The sequence below is a fragment of the Drosophila rhopaloa genome, unplaced genomic scaffold (assembly GCF_018152115.1).
Source record: "Drosophila rhopaloa isolate 14029-0021.01 unplaced genomic scaffold, ASM1815211v1 contig_3, whole genome shotgun sequence".
Taxonomy (NCBI): Eukaryota; Metazoa; Arthropoda; class Insecta; order Diptera; family Drosophilidae; genus Drosophila; species Drosophila rhopaloa.
The window spans coordinates 24,751,413-24,767,225 of NW_025335123.1; the positions used below are offsets into that span (position 1 = coordinate 24,751,413).

General features: G+C 39.6%; 2 protein-coding genes across 3 annotated transcripts; both read right to left on the reverse strand.

The window, feature by feature from the left end:
- Positions 1–113: 113 nt before the first annotated feature.
- LOC108046938 (beta-1,4-mannosyltransferase egh) lies at positions 114–12,427 on the reverse strand. Of its 2 annotated transcripts, none has more exons than XM_017126911.2 (3): positions 11,574–12,427; positions 2,801–4,017; positions 114–1,883 (listed from the first exon to the last, which is right to left on the reverse strand). In XM_017126911.2, exons 2-3 carry the CDS (start codon positions 3,599–3,601, stop codon positions 1,311–1,313), a joined length of 1,374 nt encoding a protein of 457 aa, XP_016982400.1. In that variant the 5' UTR covers positions 3,602–4,017; positions 11,574–12,427; the 3' UTR covers positions 114–1,310. The 2 variants fall into 2 exon arrangements, with proteins under 2 accessions (XP_016982400.1, XP_016982401.1); XM_017126912.2 differs by lacking the exon at positions 11,574–12,427 and adding an exon at positions 8,212–8,388.
- Positions 12,428–12,630: 203 nt separating this feature from the next.
- Positions 12,631–15,743, reverse strand: LOC108047006 (protein will die slowly). The gene is made up of 3 exons (XM_017127028.2): positions 15,162–15,743; positions 13,669–14,294; positions 12,631–13,415 (listed from the first exon to the last, which is right to left on the reverse strand). The coding sequence occupies exons 1-3, from the start codon at positions 15,430–15,432 to the stop codon at positions 13,227–13,229; spliced, it is 1,086 nt and encodes a 361-aa protein (XP_016982517.1). The 5' UTR covers positions 15,433–15,743; the 3' UTR covers positions 12,631–13,226.
- Positions 15,744–15,813: the final 70 nt, after the last annotated feature.

Genomic DNA, 15,813 nt, shown 5'->3' on the forward strand with positions numbered 1-15,813 from the left:
AAAGGATCATGCTAAATGAGTATTTGACCGATAATCTTTTTTTTTAATAAGGTCCATTGTACTTTTTTTGTGGTCAATGACCCCCAAAGCACCAATAAAAAGATAACTTGTAATTATATTTTTGACATTTTATTATTGTTTTTGTATTTGGTTCTTTTTTCATAACAGTTTAATGTGTGTGTGTGAGTGTGGTGTGTGCGACATCCTTTTTTCGCATCTTTTGGGATTTACGAGGTGATTGCAATGCACGTGTTCCATATTTTTGGGAGGTGTGTTTGGGCGTGGGTCTCAAAGCACCAATAACAGTTAAACAGAATGACAAAGAGAGAAACAATCAAAAGAGAACTAAAAACAGAGTACTACAAAAATAAAGAACAGAGAAATTCGACGGGGCCCTGACAAGATGATCCAGGACCTCTTTCACTAATCACGATCATATCATTCACACCACAATTATTTTTTCTGGAGTTAAAGGACTTCACAATGAATACGGAAAAATGCCGATCCTGATCCTCTGGGTTTTCGGGTATAAATCCTGGAGTGAATGCCATATTTACACAGGCCAAACAATACACAAAGTACATCAATATTTGCACATTTAAGTACATAAGTCTAAATATTTAAGTTTGCTTCGCTTTTTATCCTTGGTTTCGGTGTGAATGATATTTAACAGATTATCAATTTACAATACATTAATGTACACTTTTTTAAATAATCGTAATAATAATAATAAATCTACACAATATACATACAATATTTATATTTATATAAATATAGCGGATTTTTTCACTACAGACTATACAAAAAAATATATTTATAATGAAATTACACTTAATGGAGAGTTTTTGTGTGGTTTTCTTGGATCGGTATAATTCCCCTAATTGATGTTGTTGCTGGTGAGTGGTGCACTTTCAAAGATTTATTTTTAAGACATTGTCTATAACATTTGTTCCTTTGGGTTTAATAAACGTCTATTCTCTGATTTTTTTCTTTCATTTTTTGGCAATATTATGAATGATCATGATTTTAGAACGAAACAACAATTATATGCGTGTGTGCGGGTGTGTGTTGTGCAGGTGTGTGTTGTGTGTTGTGCAGGTGTGTGTTTTAGTGGGTGGGTGACTCTTATGCTTAGAAAATGTACAAATAAAGTAAATCAATCAGATAGTGACAGGACAACACACTGAACCTAGCCAAATTGTGCGATATTTCTTTCGTTTTTTGCTTTGTTTCATTTGGTTATTGGGGTTTTGGGCGATATGATGACCATGGCTACTTGATGACTCCCTCTCCTCCAGTTCCAAAATACCCTAGACAGTCTCCAGTACGCGCACATCCTTCTGCACCACGTAGAACTTGTGCTTTTTGCCAACCAAGCCCCAAATGACGGCCACATTCTCGATGACCACATTCACGGGTATCGTGCACACCGCACCCAGCACGCAGGCCAAGAATCGCAACAATCCGAAGCGGTAAAGCGAAAAGGATTTGATTACGCCAAACACGTACATATAGATATTGATGGCCGCAATGAAGGCGCAAACGAAATCCACTAGATTTGGGCAGGGAATGGGATACAGTGCCGCAAAGATGATGTTCGACGTGGATAACGGCATGGTGACCCACGAATAGACACTGATGCCCAGCAGCAGCTTGTGCTTGAAGGGAATCATCTTGGAGTGCACCACCAGCAGGATGCCCTGAAGCCATCGCTTCCTCTGCTGCAAAAAGTCGAGCAGCGTGAACGGCGACTTTTCGTACATCTCGCCCTCGATGAAGTTGAACGTGTATCCCTGGCTGAAGGCCCGCATCGCAAAGAAGCAGTCCTCGGCCACCGAGCCATCGATTCCATTGTCAAAGGACACAGAACGCTCCGCATCCACCTGCCAAAAAATAACAGGGTATTAGTATGTTTTATTCGAAATTAAATTCAATTCTTTGGGTCGATTGTGGACCATATTCATAGGAATATTTAAATACCCTTAATAAAATATTATGATTATATTAATCACTAGCAATGAGTAAATAGGCATTCCCTTTTATTTACTAACTAAAAATGTTATAAAAAAAACATTTTTACTTCATAGAACCAGATAGATACAATTATGAAAAAACCCTTTGAATAAGCATCTGAGTAATCCATAAATAATCGCAATAATGCAACACATTAAGTTAAAACATTACAAAACAAAATATCATCCATCTACAAACTAAGCGTGGATGCGTATCACAGTGACGATAATTTGTTTTGTTAGTCACTTAAAGTATGAAGGTATATATGAAATTTTAATTGTTTCTATATCTAATCTCCAAGTCAATAGTTATTGGTATATGCTTTTAATTGAACAGAATAATAATTCATAAGTTTCTCTATGTAATTGGAATTATTTAAACACATAAAATCAACTAAATTTGAATGATAAATTGATGTATAAATTCTGAGAATTGATTGCGACAACTTTTATAATGGGTTATTATCAAGTATTTTGATAACAGATTGTTGACTGGCAATAATGACTGGTATTTGTTGCCTGTTATGCAATTGAAAACAGACTATATGTATAGAAATACATATATTTTTGGTTTGAGCTCACAGAACTACAGAAAACAGTTAATTAGCCTCTTTCAAACCTAGAATTTCCCACTAATTTGGTAAGTACAAGAATTAGGTCGTGTTTTGTTTGGGGCTTAGGGAGCTGTCAATTGTGATAGATGACCCACGGGAAAGTAAGTAGAATTCCCCAAGAGCCCACTAATTTTCACCCACAAATCGAGCCACATAGCGGTTGGAATTACCCACCTGGGTGACCACATAGCTGCCCTTCCAGCTGAACAGCGGCTTGTGGAAGAATTTGAACTGCAGTCGCAGCTTGCCCATGTCATCGGAGACCCGAAAGCTGTCCGCCAATGTGGTCAGCCAATTGACCACGTTCTCGTTGGCATAGGTGATCAGTCCCTGGCCAAACGGGTGCTTGCCATCCAGCACAAAGTTAATGATGCCACGCACTGAGTTCTCCGTTAGCAGCGTCTCCTCATCCAGATGGACTATCCAATCGCTGTCGTTCAGCACGTTGACATTATCCTCCAGACAATACTGCAGTGCCCGCGACTTGAAGAGGGCTCCGGTTCTCGTCTTGTACTCCTTGGGCACCACAATCTCCCGGATGCGACGATGTTGCGCTAGGTTGACGGCCTTATCCGTGACCACTTCGATCAGGAAGTTCTCCAGTCCAGTGTCCAGACAGGTGTTCATGTTGCGTAGGACATTTGTCTTCACCAAGTCCGGGAAATCGCCGCGCGTGACCACCCGGATGCAGATGAAGGGCGCCAGCAGGGGACTGCCCTTAAGGACGACCTTCTCGGGGAAGGCATTGTAAAATACCAGGCCGCAAAAGTTAAACAACACCTGGGGCAGCGTGAGGAGCGTGAGAAAGCGCAGTAAGTACAGCAGAACCGTGGCCAACTGGCCGTATTCAGTCCATGGATCCACGAGCGTAAACGAATTCTCGTCAATCTTAATACCGCCGGAGAATACTTCGAAGGTAACTATCACAGTGATGAGCAGTGTGCAGTGCAGCAGATGCTTTGTGGTGGAGTTCATCTTGGTTTGCGGGTTGTGTATGGTGTGCAGAGTGTTGTAAAGTATCTTAAATGGCTATAGTCCTCCTGCCTTAAGTAGACTTGTGCTCCGGTATCCGTAATCCTTATATGCCTTGTTTGTTCGTTCGTTCGTTCCCGACTCAAACTGAATCAGTTGGTTGCAGTTGCTTCCGGTTATAATTACTATTGTTTTTTATTTTTGTAAGTTATTTGTGCTTAAACTTCTGCGTTTGAACGGAAGTTGACCCAGGCACCCCGGCTCGATAAGTTGTGTTCCGAATCCTCCTCTATCTGCTTCTAGGCGTGCGGTGGCGTCTCCTCCGCTTCCTCTTCAGCTGTTGGTGAACTTTGACTTGGTTGCTGCCGCTGGCTTGCTTGCATTTAAGACTTTCAGCTCTGATTCCTGGTCAGACATTTCTGTGAATGGAACAAATGCGATACGATTGTTTAGTTACTTGGATCAGTTTGGATCAGTAAATATAAGAAATAGAAAAGCAGGCGGATAATGAAATCTAAATTTATACAGCAAGAACACTTGACAAGTTTAGTATAAATATTTAAACGTAAGCAAATAAAATAATTTTCCAACAAAAATCCCATTTCTCCTAAAAAGAAATAACAACGGATCAACACTAATGGAATTATCTATTCCGAAAAAACTGAAATGCCATAAAATTGGCATCTCTCTTCTGCGACTCGCAATCTGGCATTTAAAATTAATTAGTGACGACCATGCGGTGCTTAATTTATTTAACCTTTCACATCGGGCTCATTTTTCGTTATATGATTGAATTAGAACCGAGTGACTGGGCGTTCCATGTAACCGCCATTAAAACATGTTAATCATTAGGAATCGCGTGCCTGGCGGCCCATAACTATTGATCATATAACCAGCCAGCCAGCTTTTTTCCATATTTTCCAAACAGATTCTCCCATATAGCCCGTATATTTTGTGGAGCAATTGAGCGAGTTCAAATGCCAACAATTTGATTATAATTGCTGCACTTTTTAATCCCCTTGCAAAGGGTATTATAATTTCAGTAAAAAGTTTGCAACGCAGTGAAGTAAGTACATTCTTGATCATCATTACCAAGAGAGTCTAGCCATGTTCGTTTATACGCAAACTAGTCTTTCAGTTATAAAGCTATGTAGGAACAATATACTTTATATATATACTTTATAGGAACAATTGGAAAAGTAAGTGCAAAAATATTATAGCTTCGTTGTTTTTTAACATAGACGAATATATAAAATTGATAAAAAAATCAAAAAAACAAATTTAAATATAGTCGTTTTATGGAACATTTAATTTTTTTAATGTCTACTGAGCATACAAACTTCGGCTCGCAAATATTTGCTTTCATTTTTGATAAATTTTCATTCGTATGATTATTACTGGTGGCGCTGCCCTCAACATTCTGGGCGGAGTATTTTTGGTTTGCCACGCAGATAACGTCTGATCATCTAAGCAAATGACATACTTATTTATACCCATCATAAATATGTGTATGCATAGTGCCCATCGATGATACTGTTTTCGCAAATGTTTCCATTTGCTTGTTCATTTCTTAATGACTAAGCGTGATATGAATGGAAGTATTTAAAAAAAGAAAAATGAGCAAGCAAATGAGCGGTGTTGTCGAACCTGGGGATACCAGGAAATGTTTAGATAATTCAGCCTTTGAATGACACTTTCGAGTGCATTAATGAAATTAAATCAAATTAACGATAAGGACTCGTTTTCTCATTAATCATCAATCAGTAGTCCAATATATATACATTATTCGTTGGGCAAAGCATGATTGACATACATTGCCCTTCAACTGCCCACGAACTTGATAAGCACAATACTCCCGCATCGAGTTGAATTTAATTAAACAAATTTAGGTTGAAATCTATCCAGGATTATTTACTGGATAGGCAACTCAATTATAAATACTACATATATGTTTGGGGGGTCTACGATACACAATGAACCTCTACAAAAGTGACGATACCCGGGTGAGGAAATGAAACACAAGGGAATTGACAAACAGTCGGAAACTCATACACACATTTGATACATGTGATTCATGTGGTTGGACTTAGGACTACTGTTCCAAAGAAAAATGAAAACAAATCGCTGACCAGCGTAGCACTAAAGCAGAACTTTTCCATGGAATTCGAGTAACCCGGGAGTGTCGAGCAGACTGGGCGTTTTCCAATGCAAGGGACACATAAAGATTACACACGCCCATATCGATTTATCCACACACATCTGTTAAATTGTAGGGAGGGAACCCAGAAACTTGGAAGGTTGGGCGGTGCGGTGATAACAAAATATCGAGGGCTAGGTGGCGACTATGGAATGCTAAGCATTTGCTAGGGTTTCCGGATAATTCTCGACTGCTGGTTCTTGAAAAGGCTCATGTAAGTCGTTAAAGTTTGACTCGACCGCCGATTTTAAGTGGTCACAGTAAATACTCGCTATCATACAGCTGAACAGTCCTCATGTTTTTCAAAAATACTTACACAATGCTAATCGTTTAAATGACTTTATGAATGGTCCCTTAACTTCAACTTCCCTTAACATTATCTTCTTTACACACTTAAACATTCGCAAAAATACTTCCTTTTTGGTTGATATATGCTTGACTTTGGGGAGATTAATACAATTCTGTAAGCAAACTTCTACTACACGTACAAAAAAAACTTGGATTAGACTTCCATTTTATTGGCTCCCCCCTTAACTGATTTCGACTGTTTTTGGCCGGCTATTGAGGCACTTCAGCCAAACTGATAAAAACACTTCTCACCCCAGGGAATATGGCATAATATGGCACTACTAACAACCCGTCGGCGATAAGCGACGGCCTTCGACAATTGCGAAATCCTAAATACACGCTTTCTTATTTGGACCTAACCAAATCCCTGACGGCTGAGATCCCACCCGAACCTCAACTGGTTGATGAGTGACAGACCCAAACCCAAACCCAAATAACATTAAACCGATGCCAATGACACCAGTGTGCTTATCACCGAGTGATCCGCGAACGCGACTACAATTGTGAATGAATCATACGGCCGGAGGAGTCGGTTCAACGACAATTCCGGAGAGACCGGGCCTCAGATAGCCCGGGAGAATTGTTGTTGGGGGCGTAATGAACTTGGATCGCTGGCGAAAACCGGTCCGGTTCTCTACCGCTCTTACATAAACAACAAAATCGGACTGTCTGACTGGCTCGGTGCAATAATCTCAACAATAGTACTACTATATGGTGTTTTTCATTTGCTGGCTTTGATTGTTTTCTTTTTTATTTTTTTTTTTCGCAACTAACTGCGAGAAAATGAAAATGAATGCAACGCTCCAACGATTGCAGGGCAGTGCACAAAATCGAAAACAGTGGATACTTGGGTTAAGGGATAAATCGAAAGTGCAAGCTTTTGACTGCAATTATAATACCCTCTGCGAGGGTATACAAATTGTTGGGCAAACAGTAATCTTTGATATCAATTAATTGCATAACATTCGATTAAGCAAAGAATTTTCGTATTCGTCGTATATTTCAGTAAACACAAGATATGAGATATTTTTTGGTGTAGAAGTTATTATCTTTAACTCATTAATTGGCAATACTTTCTTTTTTTTGTCATATATCTTAATAATTACGCAACTAAAGTTGTGGTGTGCAATATTTTAAGTTGATTAACTTAACAAGTAATCCACTTAAGAAGAAGTTTGTATTGATCAGTGGTTAAAATGCCTCGTGAAAAGATTATCTAGCAAAGATTGCATCTGATATATAACCTTAAACACATAAACAGAACGCTGATTTACAAACTATTTGCAGGCGATAACTACTGTAGTGTGCGATGCCATTGCTGATATACTGATTAATTGCCGCGGTACATTGTTCCCGGGGACAATTCCAAAGCAACGATGTGAAGCTCCAAGTGCAGGTAAGGTAAATCTAATCGTGGGCACCTGCCCTGAGTCACATCGCACTTGGGCACTTTGGCACTTGAGAAGCGGTTCCATTAGCCAAGTTAATAGTTCAGGCCTACTCTATTCGGTTTTCACTTCCATTATTGGCCAGGGCCCATTAATTAGCACGTCTCTAGACTGGCCTAGAAGTCAATTAAAGTAACTACACCAATTACACAGGAAAAAAATGGTTATAGCTTGGGGTAATCCATCGAGATTACATAATATCTTGGTATAGATTTCGGATTTATCGCTTCCCCTTTTCATTCATAAACGTAATATTTAATCACATGAATCCTCGCGTTTTCATAGCTTTCAAAACTTTTTAAAGGATATCTTTAACCAATTTGTAAAACGTTTACAATTGTGTCTTTAAAAGAATTCAGGACTTGTATTTAATAGATCTATTGGTCTTATTATGATATAGTTTTCAATGGGGTCTCTAATATATAACATCGATATTGTTGTCACATCAAATATTTTTCCCTGTGCAATGCAGTCAATGTCAAAGTCCACCACATGGCTCTATGAATGGGAAATCCCCAGTTCACAGGGGATCGCTTCAGGTGTTGTGAATTACAGTCATTGCTGGTGGGCATGGGCTGTGTTTTGTTTTGTTTTCCCGTCGTCAGAACCCCCCCTCTCACCAGTCCATAATCGCGCGTTTTCGGCTTTTTTTTCTATTTATTATTCGTGTTTTTTTTTCGTATATTTCGCTGTGATTCGTTGCACGTTTTCGACTCGATTCGTTTCGTTTTTTTACGCGCGGTCTCTGACTTTTCCTCTCGTGCTTCGAACTCCGAAGACGGTCGCCGGTACACTAAGCTCCATGGAAATCGGTCAGGTACACCTGCCCATATGGTACTTGGTGTATGGAAATGTCTGTGTGTGTGCGTTGTCATAATAATAAATTAAATACGTTATCAAGCGCAGAACACAATCAGCGGAGGGCAGAGCGCCGCTAACCTTTGTTGGTAGAATGTACCTGGTACACGTAGAAGAATCACTCCCGCAATCGCTAAATATTACGTATTGCCCAAGAGTAATCGGCACTGCGAAAATCCAAGCTAAACAATTTTCGATGCATTGTACGTCATTTCAGTGATTTATCAAATAGAATGTGGCTTTTCGGTGAATTATGATTCACTCGATTGATTTAACCTGATTTCTTCTGATACCAGTTGATCTGAAGTGTACCTATAGGTTTAAAGGAGTGCTTATCTTATTTATGATATCCACACTTTCGAATATCAATGACCCATATTTTTTCGCATTTCCTGCAGACAGAATTTTTTATAGCTAAACAGTACATATCATAAGTTTTAATACAAATTTGATTATTTTTAAGCCAATTTACTAAATCCATCGTTTTAAATAATAACTTTAACGAAAAAGTATTATAATTTTCACCGTGTATAACGCACGATTACGTCGTAATCAGTTCTTGAATCATTTGAATCACACTGCGAGTTTAGTGAGTGTCTGCCACAGTGGGTGACTAATTTAGAGCGTTTGCACTCGGTTTTAAGTAGGACATTAGTTCTGTCATTTATTACTTTTCCAGAGATGTCGTCATGAATCAGATAAATGGGAATAATGGGCACTCCAAAAACAGAGATATATGTATATCTAATATTAATATGAAAAAGAGTAGATAGGGACATTGGCACGTACTGAAAAAACCTAATTTTGGTTTGTTAGTTAGTTAGTTTTCGGTTATACCACCTGAAATGAGGTCTTGGGTGAGGACACTACAGAAATAATAGAAGGATAGACCAATGGACTCAATATCAGATGCCAGTTTGCTGTAAACCTAACTCAGTGGCAACAGTAGCACTCGAGTAGATAGACAGATAAATAGGATAATTGCATGTCAAAAAGTAGATAGGGACATTAGCAGGAACGTTTACCGAAACCTAGGTGCGAGTTGTGTTGTTGTAGAGTGGCAGTAGTTTGGGTAAGTACTTCCCCCGACATGACATCATAGGTCAGGTAGTGAGGGATAGGGACATTCGATGAACAAAGGTAAGAGTAGATAGGGACAAAAGGAGGCACATTTACTGAATACTAGGTGACAGTCTTGTTGTTCGGCTCATTATGTCGGTTTTTTTGTGCTCTTCGTCACGCGCTTCGTTTGGAGGAGTAGTGGACGATAGTGCCGGCTAGTTTTGAAGACACTTCGCGGGCTGGGAAACAGGCAGAGTGAAAAGAAAACGCTTATCGCAGTGGGCTGAGCAAACACCGACAAATGTTGATAACCGCTGGCAGAGCACACAATCAGCATTCGTTAATTGTGGCCACAAATGAAATGTAAGTAAGTCTGTGTCGAGTGCAAGTCGAACAACAAATGCACTTCTCTATAAGATTAAATCAATATAAATTGTTTTCCCAATCTGCAGTAGATAACGATTAAGACAACTGATAATCTTCATTGCGCAAGAAACCGGGAACTCTTTAAATTAACCCTTTAGAGGTTGAATGATTTAAAAAAAATACGAAATGATCTACTTATAATAGCTTTAAAGGGAATTTTATGCACAAGATGTTTACTTTAAAAAAATGGACTCAAGACAAAGGTGTGTTAAGCGATTTATATACATATTGTGTTTATACTGGAAAATGTTTACAATCTTAAGCCCACATTTATTTTTATCTCTATCAGCAATTCAGAAAGTGCATCGACTTAAAAATGTATTATGTTTTTGAAAAAGTAAAATTAAATGGTATAAATTTATGGACAGTGTCTGTTATTTTATTTGAAAATATTAACGGTTTTTTACAAAATTATTTCATATTCTTTTTTTTGGCAACAATTGTTTGCACGTTTTTTAGTTTTTAAAAGAACTAAAACCTACTAAATTTAAAAATAAAATATTGGAATAAATCTGGTTGTTTAATTCGGCATTTTTACCGAACGGAAACAGTTCTTGTGATGAGAAAACTACATTTCCCTGAGTATATGTACATCACAGAATGATCAATTCTGCGTTGCTGCCTTTTTCCACAATTATCCCATTCATTCGGAAGATGTTTACAGAATGTGGTATTAACATCAAATGCACATAAACATCCTGGTGGGGACTTTTTTTTTGTGGTGACTGTACATTATGGGATTGGTGTCATAAGGGTTAAGAACACACCCTGCTGCGCCCGTTAGGGAGCTAAAAGTGGGTCCACTGTGGGCGAAATTCTTGCCCAAGGACATTCCCCGCTGGCTATGAATATTGAATGTAGACGAAAGTCACGAGATCCCGAGTAACTTTCCAAGTTAACAGGTCACAATGCCACACAAAAAAAAAACAAAACAACACGCGAGCTCTGTCCAAACAGACACACAGCTGTGCTCAAATTAATAGCACTTTCTTTTGGTAACTGTTGGCAAGACATTTCTGAACTAATCTTTTTTCGACAATTTTTTTCGTATAGTAAGAAATAAATACTTTAATTTAAAATGCAATGATTTTGGCTTAATATTTTAAATAGTAGTTAAACGCAAAAATCAATTTATCAAAATAAAACTTACATATGCTTAAACAAATATAAACAAAACGTGAACCAAAGTATTTTTTGTCTATACAACCCGTACATAATACTACAAGACCTAATAGCAAATTACACAAATATATATAGGTATACATATGTATAAATGTTGGCCCCATCGTAATTACAGATACATTTTTCGTGAATGCTATATTTAGTCATATTATTTTGCCCGCAGCTGTGCACATACACACACGACAAAAACAAAAACAACGACTAACCGAAATGTGCTAATAGGCGGCCCAAGGGCGTCGAAAAGGGGGAAGAGGTGGGGCAAGTTACCTTAGCGGGTGGCTAACCAACAAGGGCGTAGCCAAGGGACAAGTTTAATTTGTATGTTAAAGGTTAAAATATCGAATTATTAATTTTTTTATTCATTTCTTTTTTTGTAAAAGTTTATTGATTATTGATCATTAAACTAATGTACCCCCAGGAAAAACCCTAACTACGCTCCTTTTTCGTAACTTACCATGTTTTCCATGCCAAAACGAAGTGGGTAGAAGAAGAGGAAGTGTCCGAATGTTTGGGTTTATTTTTCTATCTGTTTCTCTTTTCTTCGATTTTCTTTTAGCTGCAGTTTGTTGTTGTTATTGGTGTGGCAGGAGGCAGGGGGCGTGGCGGTGGTGGGCGGGAGTTATCCGCGTTTTTGGGTGTGCCGCGAAAATTATACACTTTTCTTTTGGCGCCTCTCCCGTCTTTTACTCTCTCGCTCTCTCTTTTGCGCCCGCCGATTTGTTTGGTTTATTTTCGTATTAGAATTTCTTGTTGCTGGGGTTTTGTTTTTGTTGTTGGTGCTGATCTTGTCTTGTTCATTAATATTTGCAATTTTTATATGGGAATATATGTATATTTATAAACTTGATAATTTTTCTTTCGTCCTTTCCCTCTCACCGGTTCACACTGCTCTCTTTCGATCTTGCAGAGTACTTTGCACAGGAAAAAAATAGAGTACTAGTGTTTGGAGAACCCGGAATTAACAGCGAATGTTTCAAATTTGGATAAAGGAAAATCGATTTTCCCACGAGCGGTGTTTTTGTTTTTTTTTTGTTGCAACTTTTTTTTCTACTATGCGCGTGTGTGTGTGTGTGCGGTGCTGGTGTTAAAGTGAGTGTGCGACGGCGGCGAAGCGAAATTGACTTGCAAAACCCTAAATTCACTGGGCGATTGTTTTGCAGATTGGCGCGCACATTGCTGAGGATTCGGACTGCGGATTCGGTTAAGTTCAACCAAACGAAACGAGTGAATCGAATCCGTGTTTTCCGTGTTTCGTCGGTTTTTTCGATTTTCGTTTTGCTGAGTGCCCGTCGTGCACCGCTGTAGAAATGCCGTGCCGTACGGTCACTTTGATGGTGAGACAGTGTAACCGTAGCTTATGTAACAGGGCTGAAGCAGGGTCATAATCAATTTGGCGGAAAAATTCAAAATTTGTACGGCCTTGAGCCAATTTACATATTTCATTTTTACACAGCTACTAAGTTTTTATTTAACCAGAATACCCCTGAATAAAACTTAATAAAATTCAACTATTACAAATAAGTGGCTCGCCTCAAAAAACGCTCAAGATGCAAGGGCATTTTTCGCGCCGTTGAGGACGTGTTTTCATTTATTCAAAATTTACATCTCGTATTTTATATATATTCTTTCTGGTGCTTGGGTTTTGTCCCAAGCTCCTATGTATATGCATGTGTGTGGGTTTTTGCTTAAATTTAGTTTTCTCGTCACCGAAAGATCATTATAATTGTTTTGTGGGGTGTGTGGCTGTGTCAAAGGTTACAAACATTTTTGGGGAATATTCTCCCTGCTTGGTGGCCAATACAATAGGCTAATAAATATTTATACAATAATAATTGTTTTTTTTTAGTTTTTTCCGATTTTTTTTTGTGGTTTTCTGTTCTGCCTTAGAATGTGAGTTTTAAATTGTGATTTAAAAGTAGAATTTAAGGGTTCAATCTTTAAATTATGTATACAAAAAAAGAGTTATTAAAATTAGAATTAGACTTTTTCCTTAAACATAATGTTATCCAAGAAATATGTGTGTGTGGAGGCAACCAAAGCTGCTGCTCTGGCCGATCGCTCGTTCTTCCGTCCTCCAGCTGGATACCAGCGATACAAGTCGCCCTCTTTATGTGTCCGACTTCCACAGCTTAATGGTCTTGTCGTTCTCGAGCGCCGCGGATGCGATGATGTTTTCCGTGGGATGGCAAGCGGTGCACAGCACGGTGTCGGTGTGTCCCTGTAGCTTCTGCACCACCTCCTTGCTCTGTAGATTCCAGATGTAGACCATGTTGTCCTCGCTGCCGCTCACGATCCACTGAAAAGGCAGAAACACATATATTTAAAAGTACTAATAACGTTTTACAGAAATTATGTCATTAGGAAGTTACAGACGTGAATTAACTCAATAACTATTCGATATATCTTTTGTTTTTATGTGTGATACGACTTTGCACTGTAAATATCTTCCTGCATACAATACTAAATTACAGACTAAAATAGTTTAAAATATACTTGCATTAGGGAAAAATACTTCAAAAGGGGACTGTAGTTGCCATTCCCAAACTTACCTTGCCACCCGTTACCGAGAAATTGGCGAATATGCAGTATTTCTCGTTTTTATGGCCCGTATACGTCTTGAGGCACTTGCCCTTTGAGTAGTCCCACAACTTCAGCGTATTGTCTAGCGTGGCGGCCAGGATGTACTTGCCATTGGGCGAGAATTTGACAAAGCTGACGGGTGGGTTGTCGTCGTCGATCAGGGTTTTTAAACACTGCCCACTGGCCGTGTCCCAGATGCGGCACAGTCCATCGTAGCTGCTGCTCACAATCAGCGAGCCATCCCGGTTGAAGTGGACCGCCGAAACGGGATCGGAGTGGGCGGGCAGGGTCTTCAGGCACTTGCCAGTGCGCACATCCCAAATGCGAACGCTCTCGTCGAAACTGCCGGACACAATCAGATTGGATTGCGGATTGAAGTTGCAGCAGAACACATAGTTGCTGTGCCCCTTCAGGGTCTTTAAACTCTTCCCGGTGCTCAGTTCCCAGACCTTGAGGGTCTTGTCATCGCTGCCGCTGACGAGGAGTCGCGAATCCGAGCTCCAGGCTACATCACTGATGCCCAGCTTGTGGCCCGCAATGGTCTTCTCGAACTTCCCATCGTAGGCTCCCCAGATTTTGATCAGTTTATCGGCGGCTGAGGGAGAAATAGGTATATTAATACGAAGTATATTGCTAGCTTCAAAATTAATTTTTAAATTTGTTTTAACTATATCCTTATGCTTTATAAAAAGCATTGGCTTTAAAGCTCCATAATTTTATAACTCGTTTATATTTTCTTATACTTTTGGGCGAATAATAGCTTAGTCTTTAGAATTAAAAAAAAAAAAATACGGCAGGTTGTTGCTCAATTTCGTTTTAAGAGCACTCTGTTTATTTTATAAAATTTACTTATGATGAGATAAGGTAAACCAGGGAAACGACCTGACTCTTTTTCATAAACATTTAAATTTCTAGTAATCAAACTACCACCTGTCAATAAACAATGAATTCAATACTTTGTAAAATATAACTAAACTTCTAAACTTTTAATTTTTTTAAACTAAATGACGTTTGTTTATGAAGTTGTCTAATTACTTGGGAACTTTTGCAAATGGTCTTTTAATTGCTTCAAGCAACTGCATAGCCAGCCTATTAATAAGTAATGCTTCTTTTAAGACCCCAATTTAAAAAAATATATATATTTTTCAAAAAAAATTTCCGATTAAAATTAGGATAAAATGTATATGTACATGCATATTTGCCAACTGAATTCGCTTGATAGAAATTTGTGTGACCCCCAATATGATTGGGGTACTACCGTACGTAGAATAACCACTTTGTATACCCGCTGAATTTGTAAGTGGAAATGGTCCTTTGGTTGCATTTTAAAGGACAACCCCTAGTCGCGAGAGTCCATGGGTTCGGAAGGAAGTAAATCCACCCCCCTACTCCCCACCCGTGCTCCTTGGGTCCCTGCCGTCCACCTGTCCGGCTTCCCAGGGATAGGTTATGATATACTCACAGGAACTGGCCAGCCACTCGCCGTTCGGACTAAACTTGACCGCCGATACCGCCTTCGTGTGCCCGGCCAGGGTGAACTTGAGCGTATAGTTGGGCTTCACCGACAGCGAGCTCTTGTTGGAGGCGCTGCTGTTTGAGGAGGTGGTGGCCCCCGGTTGGCCCACCGAATTCGGTTGCAGGGAATTCGGCCCACTGGGCGCCGTGGGCAGTGGTTGCGGTGGCGGATGCACTACGCCGGGATGGCCGCCGTGCACGGCTCCGATGGGCACCATGTCCTCCGGTTTCGGATTCCGATGATCCTTGCCCCGCCTCCTACTATATTATATTTTCCTTTTTTCGGCACGCCGCACACGTGCTTCTTCTTCTTGTTGTTCCGGCTTTTTGGGAACGCCGACGCCGATTTTGCGAATCCTCTGGAGATTTCGGTGGAGTCGGAAGCTCCTCCTTTTTCGGGTTGTCTCCGGCTGCTCTCTGCTCGGTTAACGATTTGTTTATTTTAGCGGGCGCTTGGTTTTTTGGCTCGTTTGTGCCACACGTGAAAATAATAACAATTATGGTCACACTAACAAATAAAATAATGTTGCCAGCGCCCCAGTGTGACCGTTGCGACTTAAGGCCAATATTCCACAGGGGTGATTGTGCACCACCATCCG